The sequence below is a fragment of the Mya arenaria genome, chromosome 3, assembly GCF_026914265.1.
Source record: "Mya arenaria isolate MELC-2E11 chromosome 3, ASM2691426v1".
NCBI lineage: Eukaryota > Metazoa > Mollusca > Bivalvia > Myida > Myidae > Mya > Mya arenaria.
In genome coordinates, this window is record NC_069124.1 from 10,772,935 (window position 1) to 10,786,203 (window position 13,269).

At 36.0% G+C, this 13,269-nt stretch overlaps 1 protein-coding gene across 1 annotated transcript; it reads left to right on the forward strand.

The window, feature by feature from the left end:
* The first annotated feature begins 10,404 nt into the window (after positions 1-10,404).
* On the forward strand, positions 10,405-13,177 carry LOC128229214 (uncharacterized). The gene is made up of 4 exons (XM_052940964.1): positions 10,405-10,609; positions 11,303-11,481; positions 11,730-11,817; positions 13,049-13,177. Coding segments are annotated over exons 1-4 (426 nt in total). The 5' UTR covers positions 10,405-10,451; the 3' UTR covers positions 13,050-13,177.
* Positions 13,178-13,269: the final 92 nt, after the last annotated feature.

The following is a 13,269-nucleotide window of genomic DNA, read 5'->3' on the forward strand; positions in this document are numbered from 1 at the left end:
TCACACACTCCTGTTGATAAGAAAAGTGAACATTTATTGTTTGTATAGTTAGGTTGTTATTCTCTTCGAAAAAAAGAAGAAATTCACGTCAACGGAGAGCAACCCCAGACTGCCCATGTTCACAACATCCCCCACCATAAATAAAATTGCCCCAAATTTTTCAAACAGATGCAGATCTAGGATGCCTCAATAGTTTCAAGAAACATTCAATTTAGGACAATCTTATCACTAGCGGATTTAGAGGGGGGCGCATCCGGCGCGCGCCCCCTCTAAAATCGTCAAAGTTTACTTTTTATGTCAATTTAGGAGATAAAAAATAATAAAATACGCCCATAATGCATCATTTCCAACTACAAATTGTTAATTTTTCTTGATTGCTTAACTCCCAATCCATATGCAAACAGTTTATGCCATACACTTTCGGTTCAGAGGGAGGGGTGCATGTCAAAAGGTTGCGCCCCTAAGTTACGCCCCCTCTAACGTTAATTCCTGGATCCGCCCCTGCTTATGACAACACAACTTGGAGTTTGACAAGAGTCTATTCAATACTTAAAGATTGGGACAGTATAAGAACATATTAAATGTATTTTTAATGAGACATAATGATGTTCACAGCTTTACTAAAATCAGATACCGCGCAGCTTTCATCAGCTATTAGCACATGTTGACACAATAGGTAGATAGTTACTTGCATACTGACACATATAATTTGATTCACATACTTTACATCAGCACATGCTATAAGTATAAAACCAAACCAATATATATGTTTCATAGAAGAAGAAGAAGAAATTTTATTCAAGGAAATATAACACACAATATACATTTGAAATAGGCCAACATGACCCGTGATCAAATTTATCGAATACAATAGCTTACGTATAAAAATTCAAAATTCAAATAGCGAACAAGTAAACAAGTATAATTGTATCAAATAAATAGCAGCTGTACAGTTTGATATACATATCTTAAATACATAAATTATCTTAACTATGAAATATTATATTTATGTCATAGTATTAACAACAGTGTCTACAAAATACAATTATACAACATGCATATGATATGTATTAAAATTGAAGTTTAATTATTTTACAAAAGATACTACTTGTGCGTTATATTCTTAGAAGTACAAACGTGTCTAACTTAAATGAATATGTCCCATTCCCACCCCCACTAAAAGAGCGAAAACGAAATATTAGGAGGGTTTACAGGGTAATATGTCGATCTTAGTATTGTTTTGCTTACCAAATAAAATGCATTGTGATTTCAAAGAAAATGTTATACAGCTGAAAGCACACATAGTTTCTACTCATTAGAAATCTTTACGTGAACATACGTTTTCCTTATTTCATATGCATTAAATATATATACAGCTAAATTTTTTAAGATGTTTGCATTTTCAGACTTTAGCAACAAAACTGCCTTATACATGCTCGGTCTCTCCCTATAATATTTCTTAATGTATTTACATCGTATGTCGTTGTACAAAAGACATTCAAATAACAGGTGGTACTCATCTTCTAACTTATTGCATGCTCTACATAAGCGATCATTTCTAGAAATATTTGTCCATCTTCCAGTCTCAACCGAGAGCCGGTGTGATGATAATCGTAATTTAGTTAATGCTATTTTATATTTATTAATGTTTACATTCTTCAAATATGACTGAAACTCAAAATTTGCAAACACTTTATAGAACGACGCTCTAATTAAGTTTTCTAGTCTGCTGTACCAATTTTGGATAAAGATATCCTTTACTCGACGCTGAAAAATACTGATAAATGTTTTTGTGTTCCCCACCCCTTGGGCAATCCAGACTTCATGAAAACCATAATTGCACAACATATTTTTAACATTTACTGCCCAATTAATTTTTCTTGGGTTATTTTCAATTTCATTTAACATCGTTTTATACATAACCTTTGAATACTTTCTGTCACAGCAATCTACTATTTTGAACCAGTATTTTAAAATGTACGTCAATCGCATAGAAAACAAATGTATTCTTCCTAATTCACCATATACGAAATCATTTTGTGTCGAAGTTTTAACCCCTAATAAGTTCTTACAAAATAGTGTATGAATTCTTTCTATATTGTTGTCACTGGAAAATCCCCAGACCTCACAACCATAAAATAAGATTAGCTTAACTAATTTATCAAATAGATCTAACACATGTTCAGTTGATATGTTGGCAAAACTCTGAAGATACCTTTTTAGTTTAAAAATAGCCTTATTTGCCTGACCTGATAGTGTTTTATAACATTCCATAAAAGAGCCCCCAGATGTGAAAACAATACCTAAATAACAATATCTTGATACAACATCTATTTCTGAGTCTCCATAATGGAATTTCAAATTTTGAGGTAGTCTATCGCCTTTCCTAAATACAACAACTTTAGTCTTATCCTTATTTACAGATAGCTTCCATCTGTTATAGTAGTCATGTAAAATGTTTAAATTACGTTGCATTTCTTCACTTGTTTTGGCAAATATTACAATATCATCTGCATACATCAATAGAAATAACTTGATTGTATCAATATCTTTTCCTTTGGCTCCATTCAAAAATAATTCATCTTCTAAGTCATTTAGGTACATAGAAAAAATAAACGGGCTTAAACATTCCCCTTGACGAACACCAAGAAAACTTTCAAACAATTCACCAGTTTCTCCAAAAAGCTTCACTTTTGTTTTGACACTACTATATATACCTTTTATAACATTAAAAAGTTTTCCTCGAAGACCAGCAAACCAATAATAAGATGTTCTTATAACTATACTAACGATGCCTTTAGATAACACCATTTTGAAATCGAAACACCACATATTAAAGGGAAATAGTTACAAAAATAATCTCAATAATTCAATATGAGTAAGCACCCCTGGTTGAGACAAACCAGATCAGGTACACATAACTGTAACTATGGATACTAAATTTTACACGTAAAATAAACTAGTAAATATGAGTGTGGAAATGAAAATTGTAAAAATAATGGTAAAAAGAAAAAGTAGGAAGTAAACGATGTAAATATGAGTGTGGAAATGAAAATTGTAAAAATAATGGTAAAAAGAAAAAGTAGGAAGTAAACGATGTAATATAATATACGTAATTGGGAACTTAAAAATTTTAAAAGTTTAATGTAAGGAAAATGGAAAGGTAAAAATTCCATCTTAGTATAAATTCAACAAAGTAACAATGTGGAATGAAACATTAAAAATAAAGTTTTCATTCATGTTCACTTAACAAACATTTGTAACACACAAACATAGTAGCAATAAAGCATCATTTTCATGACGAACAACAATGCAAGCGAACATAGCACAGTATCAACTGATTATGACTACAAAATGAAGAAAAAAACACTTCAATCGGGACATACATCCGACAAAACACTGACTACAATACAATGTGAAAAACTTAATCTGAACAAAACAGTAATAATTTACAAAATCGATATAGTAGCAACATAGTTGACTTTAACAACAGTTGGAGATTTACGAGTGGTAAAGGATGTAAATGCTGTTCTTCAAATGAACATTGTTTTCTTTCTAGCTTGACAAATATGACAAGACCGTACATATTCACTAACAACATCAACAAGCCTAGCAAAATAATGGTGTTCCTAGATGCGATCAATAGTTTCGTGTATTCATCCATGTCCAGATAACGGTAAACCTGTGTGGGTTCATTTAATCCAGAAACAAAATTCTCGTTTGTGTGTTAAAAGACATTGTCCCTATCAAGAGGTGTAGGTATTATGGTCACTAACAATGCTACCTTCATTATCAGTATGAATTAAAGACAGTCCATCAGTGTCGAAGTTCACACAGTCAACACACTGAGTATCAAATGAACGATTTGCACTGTCGTGTATAGTAATTTCTGTTTTCGTCGTGCCAAAAGTTTTCACTTGTTGATCCAAAGGCAAAATAGCATTTCAAAACGTTATACCATGTTATTGCGTTGAGAATGTAATTTTGTAAACACACTAACCATGTATTCCGTATCCCCTTCATATACATCACAAAGAGAAATGTCCACACGATTACTATCAACGGTGTGTGTCCATGACCAGACCAATAGAGCTAAGTTGTCGGTTCTCCGGCAAACAAGGCAAAATTGCAACCCCTTTATCTAGACTACACAACAGCTTTTCAGAAAGGTGTGATGTGCAAGACTAAGTGTTTGGGCCAAAAATCTTTTCACTAGCTGATTTCCATTCAGTGCCACAATCCAACTGTTAAAGACCTAAAAGCTATTAATCTATCAAATGTAGCTCCTTTGAGTTGTTTCTGAAACAATGGTTTTAATGTTTGAAGACCACAATCGATAACAAAATGTACATAAGAAGCACACAAATGACAAATTCCAGCTTTGTATGGTCATATGATTGCTGCCACCTAGACAATCCTTTGGAACCAAACCTCATTTTACGATTTATTCCATCTTCATGAATTTCATACAACATAAATTATATCCACTTCCCTTTGAACTGGTCTCAAAAGCAAAGCAAAAATCTAGATTGAACAGTGGAAATAATAATACTTTCGAATTGACCAATGATTTGAAACTGTCTTTACATCTTTCAGTCCATTAAAATGATGAGCCTTTCTTCAAAGGTTACTATATAGGATGGGTTTAGGCACTGAAGTTTTCAAAATATTTACGAAACCAGTTGAACAAACCCAACGCACTTTTAAGCTCTATAAGACTGGTTGGTGTTGGATAGTCGCGGATAACCTCTATATTATCCAATGGTGGGCGAAAAGACCTTACTACTAAATTCATGACCAAAACACACTCCATTCTTTACCGCAAGTTTGCATATAGCTGGTCAAAGTTTCATTCCCACTTGCTCACATCTTCTTAAGACTTCATCAATGTCATGCAAATGTTTCTCAGATGTGGTTGAAAAAATACACACATCATCTAAGTAAATTTCAATTACGCTAAACTGTTAGTGTACTAAATGACTTTGCCTAACCAATAAGTCAACAAAGGACTTGCATGTTATAAATGCACCTTTGAAAGCAATGTTTTTTGCGGAGTCATCTGAAATACTGTGTTCTTGTGGCCATGTAATGTTGGTTATCCTGGTTATCTAGTCTTGGTTTGTATGGCTATCTAGTCTAGGTTATAGTAGCCATCTAGTATAGATTCGTGTGGCTATCTAGTCTTGGTTTGTATGGCTATCTAGTCTAGGTTATTGTAGCCATCTAGTATAGATTCGTGTGGCTATCTAGTCTTGGTTTGTATGGCTATCTAGTCTAGGTTATTGTAGCCATCTAGTATAGATTCGTGTGGCTATCTAGTCTAGGTTCGTGGGGCTATATTGTCTAGGTTATTGTAGCCATCTGGTCTAGGTTTGTGTAGCTATCTAGTCAAGGTAATGGTAGCAACTAGTCTAGGCTCGTGTGTCTATCTAGTCTAGGTTATTGAAGCCATCTGGTCTAGGTTAGTGTGGCTATCTAGTCTTGGTCATTGTAGCCATCTAGTCTAGGTTCGTGTGTCTATCTAGTCTAGGTTATTGTAGCTATCTAGACTAGGTTCGTGTGGCTATCTAGTCTAGGTCATTGTAGCTATCTAGTCTAGGTTCGTGTGTCTGTCTAGTCTAGGTTATTGTAGCCATCTAGTCTAGGTTCGTGTGGCTATCTAGTCTAGGTTATTGTAGCCGTCTAGTCTAGGTTCTTGTGGCTATCTAGTCTAGGTTATTGTAGCCATCTAGTCTAGGTTCGTGTGGCTATCTAGTCTAGGTTATTGTAGCCATCTAGTCTATGTTATTGTAGCCATCTAGTCTGGGTACGTGTGTCTATCTAGTCTAGGTTATTGTAGCCATTTAGTCTAGGTTGTTGTAGCCATCTAGCCTAGGTTCGTGTGGCTATCTAGTCTAGGTTATTGTAGCCATCTAGTGTAGGTTGTTGTAGCCATCTAGCCTAGGTTCGTGTGGCTATCTAGTCTAGGTTATTGTATCCATCTAGTTTATGCTCGTGTGTCTATCAAGTCTAGGTTATTGTAGCCATCTAGTCTAGGTTCATGTGGCTATCTAGTCTAGGTTCGTGTGACTATCTAGTCAAGGTCATTGTAGCCATCCAGTGTAGGTTCGTGTGGCTATCTAGTCTAGGTTCGTGAGGCTATCTAGTCTAGGTTATAGTAGCCATCTAGTCTAGGTTCGTGTTGCTATCTTGTCTAGGTTATTGTAGCCATCTAGTCTAGGTTCGTGGGGCTATCTAGTCGTCTGGGTTATTGTAGCCATCTAGTCTAAGTTGGTGTGGCTATCTAGTCTAGGTTATTGTAGCCATCTAGTCTAGGTTCGTGGGAACACATAGTCTATGTTATTGTGGCCATCTAATACCGGTTTAGTGGTCATCCGTCTATCATGTCATGATGTGTGTGTTTGATTCATCAATATTTATTGATCAAGTAAAATTGTATTGAAAGATTGGTTCGGGGATTAGATAGCTCCACTGACCAAGCTTCAGCCCTGCGTTATAGCTGCACTCTCACAGATTAAACCTTTTGACACCTTTTTTATTTTGTGTCTTGGAAAAAAACAATGTTTTGCGAAAACCCATGGAAATCAGTTATGTAAAACTGCTGACAAAAAAGCAGATCGAAGATTGTTATATTTAAGTTCAAAAATTGATGTTTTATGCATTTTTAACGTTTTAAACCATAAGCATTAATTTTCGTACGAAAATATGAAAATCTACGATCTGATTTTTGGTCAGCAATCTTATATCATTGGTTTGCAGATATTTACGCAAAATTTGCTCTTTCCAAGACAAAAAAATAAAAAAGTTGTAAAAATGGTTTATCTGTGAGAGTGCAGCTTTAAGGTACTGCTAAAGTTCGGTAACGTTAGGTACCTTTTTTGGTTTGCATCTTTATTGCATCGCAGCGCATACACTGCAAGCTTGGAACCAATCCGCAAAAGTTGGACGCAAACGCCTCATATAGTTATCCTTAACTGAACAGTATATTTGTCGAGGTCTAGCTTCGAGCCAGGTGATAACTGTTAATAGTTTTAAATCTTTTTATTTCAATTTAACTTACGTTTCTATATATGTATGAAATAAAGATAAAATATTTAATTTATATACATGTATTTGATGAACGAAATAATGTTTGCAGATTGTGCCCGATTATTTATCTGTTTATGTAATATTTCGAGGGTGAAAGCCAAACGGTTCTAGTTGCGATTTTGTTTGATGGCACAATTCGTTTCCAACCCTCGACTTGAAGCCACAAATCGTTTCCAACCCTCGTCTTGAAGTCACAATTCGTTTCTATCTCTCGACTTGAAGCCAAAAATCGTTTCTAACTTTTGACTTAAGTCACAATTCGATTCTATCAATCAACTTCAAGTCACAATTCGTTTCCAACGCCCGACTTGAAGTCACAATTCGTCTCTATCCCTCAACTTCAAGTCACAATTCGTTTCTAACCCTCAACTTGAAGTCACAATTCGATTCTATCCCTCGACTTGAAGTTACAATTCGTTTTTATCTTTTGACTTGAAGTCATAATTAGATTATATCCCTCAACTTGAAGTCACAATTCGTTTCTAACCCTCAACTTGAAGCCACAATTCGTTTCCAACCCTCGACTTGAAGTCACAATTCGTTTCCAACCCTCGACTTGAAGTCACAATTTGTTTCCAACCCTCGACTTGAAGCCACAATTCGTTTCTATTCCTCAACTTGAAGTCACAATTTGTTCCCACCCCTTCCTTGAAGTCACAATTCGTTTCCAACCCTCGACTTGAAGCCACAATTTGTTTCCAACCCTCGACTTGAAGACACAATTCGTTTCCAACCCTCGACATGAAGTCACAATTCTTTTTCAACCCTCGACTTGAAGTCACAATTCATTTCGAACTCACGTCCTGAAGACACAATTCGTTTCCAACCCTCGAGTTGAAGTCAAAATTCGTTTCCAACCCTCGACTTGAAGTCACAATTCGTTTCCAACCCTCGACTTGAAGTCACAATTCGTTTCCAACCCTCGACTTGAAGTCACAATTCGATTCGAACTCTCGTCCTGAAGTCACAATTCGTTTCCAAGCCTCGACTTGAAGTCACAATTCGTTTCCAACCCTCGACTTGAAGCCACAATTCGTATCCAACTCTCGTCTTGAAGTCACAATTCGTTTCCAACCCTCGACTTGAAGTCACATTTCGTTTCGAACTCTCGTTCTGAAGTCACAATTCGTTTCCAAGCCTCGCCTTGAAGTCACAATTCGTTTCCAACCCTCGACTTGTAGTCACAATTCGTATCAAACTCTCGTCTTGAAGTCACAATTCGTTTCCAACCCTCGACTTGAAGTCACAATTCGTTTCCAACCATCGACTTGAAGTCACAATTCGTTTCTATCCCTCGACTTGAAGTCATAATTCGTTTCCAACCCTAGACTTGAAGTCACAACTCGTTTCTAACCCTCGACTTGAAGTCACAATTCGTTTCTAACCCTCGACTTGAAGTCACAATTCGTTTCTATCCCTCGACTTGATGTCACAATTCGTTTCCAACCATCGACTTGAAGCCACAACTCGTTTCTATCCCTCGACTTGAAGTCACAATTCGTTTCCAAGCCTCGTCTTGAAGTCACAATTCGTTTCCAAGCCTCGACTTGAAAACACAATTCGTTTCTAACCCTCGACTTAAAGTCACAACTCGTTTCTATCCCTCGACTTGAAGCCACAATTCGTTTCCAATCCTCGTCTTGAAGCCACAACTCGTTTCTATCCCTCGACGTGAAGCCACATTTCGTTTCCAATCCTCGTCCTGTAGTCATAATTCGTTTCCAGCCCTCGACTTGAAGTCAAAATTCGTTTCCAATGCTCGACTTGAAGCCACATTTCGTTTCCAATCCTCGTCCTGTAGTCACAATTCGTTTCCAACCCTCGAATTGAAGCCGCAATTCGTTTCCAACCCTCGACTTGAAGTCACAATTCGTTTCCAATCCTCGTCTTGAAGCCACATTTCGTTTCCAATCCTCGTCCTGTAGTCACAATTCGTTTCCAACCCTCGGCTTAAATCCACATTTCGTTTCCAATCCTCGTCCTGTAGTCACAATTCGTTTCCAACCCTCGACTTCAAGACTCAGTTCGTTTCCAACCCTCGAATAGAAGTCACAATTCGTTTTCAACCCTCGACTTGAATCCACAATTCGTTTCAATCCCTCAATTTGTTTAAATTCATCAGTGTTAAAAGTTTGCAGTTTTCAATACTTACATGTACATTCAAAACACAAGGGAAATTTACTTGGTCAGCTTTTGACCCCTGAAACACTTCCAACCCCAGGGATTTATCTGCTCCAGGGATCGGATCTAGACAACAGAATTGCTGTTTACATCGATCCCTTAGGTGTTTCCGCCTCCCCCGTAAAATAAACTTGTCTATATCTGCCGAATAACTTCTTTATTAAGCTGCTTTATTTTAAGACCAATTCTTAAACTCGTCCACTTTTTTTCTGCTTTACAAAAATAAACTTCTTAATACAAGCTTCTTCGAGCAAATGAATATCGTATAATAACAATATGTGGCTGACATTGAAGAGTTCAAATTATCGTTAACTAACCAATAAAGTTATTTGTTTCAATATATTTTATTATTATTATTATTATTATTATTATTATTATTATTATTATTATTATTATTATTAAGTAATTTTAACCCGAAGAGCGATCGTACGATACAGTAACGTTGATGAGATTGGTAGTATAAAGTTATTTGCATGCGAATAAGGAAGTCAAATCGTATGGTACATTTTGCATCATCAAACATGCAAAAAAAATGCAAAGGGTTGATGTTTCTTTTTCAAAAGTCCTGAAACTAAGTACAATTAAACAAACGTGCTTTCATTAACTGTTTATCTCCAGTTTTCCAGAAAGGTCCTGTTTGTTTTTCCAAGTGTCTTGAGTGCTAAAAGGAACTCCTATTTTAATAAATGATGTAAAAGATGACGATAAACTACTTAAAGGCATGCCAGTTCATTTGCTTATGCGGCGGAAATGTATGAAGTATTAAAACCAAGAATCAAGGTAGTTCCATGGCTCTTGCTTTAAAACTTGAGATACTTAAACACAAAATTGCATACTCAATATGCCATATTTTTGATAAAGTCTAAATAGTCTAAAAGCTTTGTTTACCGCAGCCGTTTTGAACTTTCAACCCTATTGCGACTTTAACTATTTATTAATCAGACAACATTCAGACATGACTAACGGATGTAATAATGAGACATATTAAGCAACAGTGAGCTATATAAATCATGGTATCAATCTTTAAACCCGTTGTCCTTAAGAATAAAAAGGGAAACGGATACAATTCAATTTGATATCAATTGATACATCCGACGTAAGTCCGGCCCTATATAAATATCCGGCTCAATAATATAATAAAACACAGTGGCCAGTTATCAGTGTAGCAGCCATTAGCCACCATGTCGTTAGTGTCAGTCACCCTACTGGTAGTGCTCGTTACAATAAGTGCCCATGTGCACGATTCGTTGCCAGATCGGGAATGTCCAGGGGTGCCGGAGAAGTTTGCGCACATTCAAGAGCAATATGAGAAGACCATCGCAAATGTTGATGACAACAGGTAAGAGTTAAATTACGATCTGATGTGGCGAATAGTAGAGTTATACCTCGTTCTCAATGTTGCAGGCCGGTATTCATCGGCCATGATGTCAGCGTCACCTGTCCAAGTCCTTCGTCCGCAGCCGCATTTTTAAACGGAATTTTTCACAAAACATATACAGAAAAATCATTTAAAGTAGAAATAATACCTCATAATGATGATAAAGTAATTTTATATTTCATTTTTTGTCCACATTTACAGATGCAAATGTCTGATATGCAATCATAAAATGAGGTTTATTAAAAAAAGAGTTTCCATGTAGGAAAACGTTCAAGCAATTGAGATTACAGATTGGAGGCACGAGCGGACGCAAACAGAGAGAAAGAGAGAGAGAGAGAGAGAGAGAGACCCCTACATTATTTTGGTAGTGGGTATAGAGGTGTTATCGTATGCTTCGTACAACTTGAACACGGCTATTAAGTGCATACAAACATCTTAGTACTAAGTATGTACAAAAAAAAATATTATATACGATGTGGTCTATATTTGTCGTTCTTATTGCAGTTTTGCTTTCCTTGTAATGATTCTGTTAATATATCTGTTAATCGATGATGATGATGATGATGATGGTGATGACGATGGTGTCGATAAGGATGATGATGGTGATGATGATGATGATGATGATGATGATGATGATGATGATGATATTTTCAGCAATGCGCTATGTCCCTGGGAAACTGCGTACAACACTGACTACTACCGCGTCCCCTGCAGAATACAATATGCAGTGTGCGTAACTCGGCACACCTGCAACTTTACATTCGAGAATCCAGTGCGTCCGGGGATCATCAACCGCTTACGGGCTGAGACTAAGTGTACAGAAGTATACAGAAGTATGTAAAGTTACCTAATTTTATCTCAAAGTCATAATTGGGTTTAAATCAAATGCGATGTATGCTCTCGCTTTGACAAGGTGTTGCTGCCTGCTGGTGTCGTACTCATATTTATACATTGTAACTCATTTGTACAAATTATAAGAAACACATTGGAAGGAATTAAAAAAAAATAATGTATTAAATGGTGTTTGATTTTCAAACTTTCTGGTGTTTATTTTTCAAAAATGGATGTACTTGATTTTCAGGCTTCCGGGTGGTATATCACTATGACGACTTTTTCCCATGGGAGACGACAGAGGATTTCGCAGTAGCCTGTATCTGCGAAAAAAGATGGTATAGAGGTCTAATAAATATATATGAACTATTCCATGCCTACATAGAGCATAGCATAGTCTGAAATATAAATGAGCAAATAACTATAATCGATATATCTAAAATAGTCCATGTCTGGGTAACGAACAGGGCGCTTATCAATATCAGAAAAAAATCCACGTATGCATCTTATCAATATCTGAAAAAGTCCGCGTATGCTCGGAGATCAGAAGGCACGATTCCCAATGTGTTACTCCTTACGTATATCGATATTCAAATGCAATTGATTTGCCGTGCATTTTTGACTTATTAAAAAGACAATATGTCAAGTTGATTACCGCCTGTGCATTTGACCGGGTTAGATTAGATATATCATAATGATATGATTTTATTTCCAAACATTCGTCATGTAATTTAGAACATGCGGATCCAAATACAGGTATATAATATCAAATCAAATCAATTATGTAGCAAATTAGTATCGTCCCAATGTTAAGACGTTGAAAAAAAAAGCCTGGAACACCTTAGCTTTAGAGGTATAATCAATGTTTCTTGCATCCCGAATAGGCATTTTCGGTGAATTTGACGTGCCGGAAATTTTAATCCGGTACACCCATTCCTGTTTAGTCACGTTGCTAACGCGGTGCGTCTGATTTATTTTACAAGTGCAATAGAACTCGGTCGAATATATATTTCGACAAGGAAAGTATTCAGAAAATGAATGTCAATCGTTTTTTAAAAAAAAACGTGGTTTGAGATGAAACATTTGACGCTTGCATTATACTAAATTAGTACGTGTAATGACGTCAGGTAAATTATACAAAAAGATAAACGTCATTTGTACACAAATTTATAAATAAGGGCATGCAAGAAAAAAGAACATTCATGCGTTTCCTGTCTGGATAATATATTGCGAGCCTCGGGCACGCTGCATTACTGCAAAATTGACAAGCCTCGTTTCAGGCTTACGCAAGTGCCCTTGAAACGCATGATATATATTATCCGATACACACTCCCCGCATCAGATTTTGCGTTGACAATGTATCAGCCAGCTCACTTCGCCAATTCTTACTCACTTATAATTTACTTTATGTCATCTAACTTTTACTTAATATGTAATAAAATCATTTAACGATTTACCTTCAATTCAACGATTATCCAACAAGTGCTTGTATTTATTCAGACAGCAAACCCCTTTAACGTTATTAAATATACCATGCTTACAACTTATATAATGTTGCTCTTTTTTCAGATCATGCAGATAAATACAGAACAGACCACTGAAAGTGCTGATACATGTTCATCAATAAATAACATTTGTTTTAATATTTTTGTTGCATTTTAGTATTTTGACATGTTCATCAATAAATAGCAAACTTTATATACTTTTGTTGCATTTAAGTATCTTGACATGTTCATCAATAAATAACAAACTAGTCTAAGTTCGTGTGGCCATCTACCCTGGGTTATTGT

Bases quoted from the DNA above. Each gene is read 5' to 3' on its own strand.
- LOC128229214 (XM_052940964.1), top strand. From the start codon at position 10,452: ATGTCGTTAGTGTCAGTCACCCTACTGGTAGTGCTCGTTACAATAAGT. The intron at 10,610-11,302 runs GTAAGAGTTAAA...TGATATTTTCAG, and splicing joins GCAAATGTTGATGACAACAG to CAATGCGCTATGTCCCTGGG. The intron at 11,482-11,729 runs GTATGTAAAGTT...CTTGATTTTCAG, and splicing joins GTGTACAGAAGTATACAGAA to GCTTCCGGGTGGTATATCAC.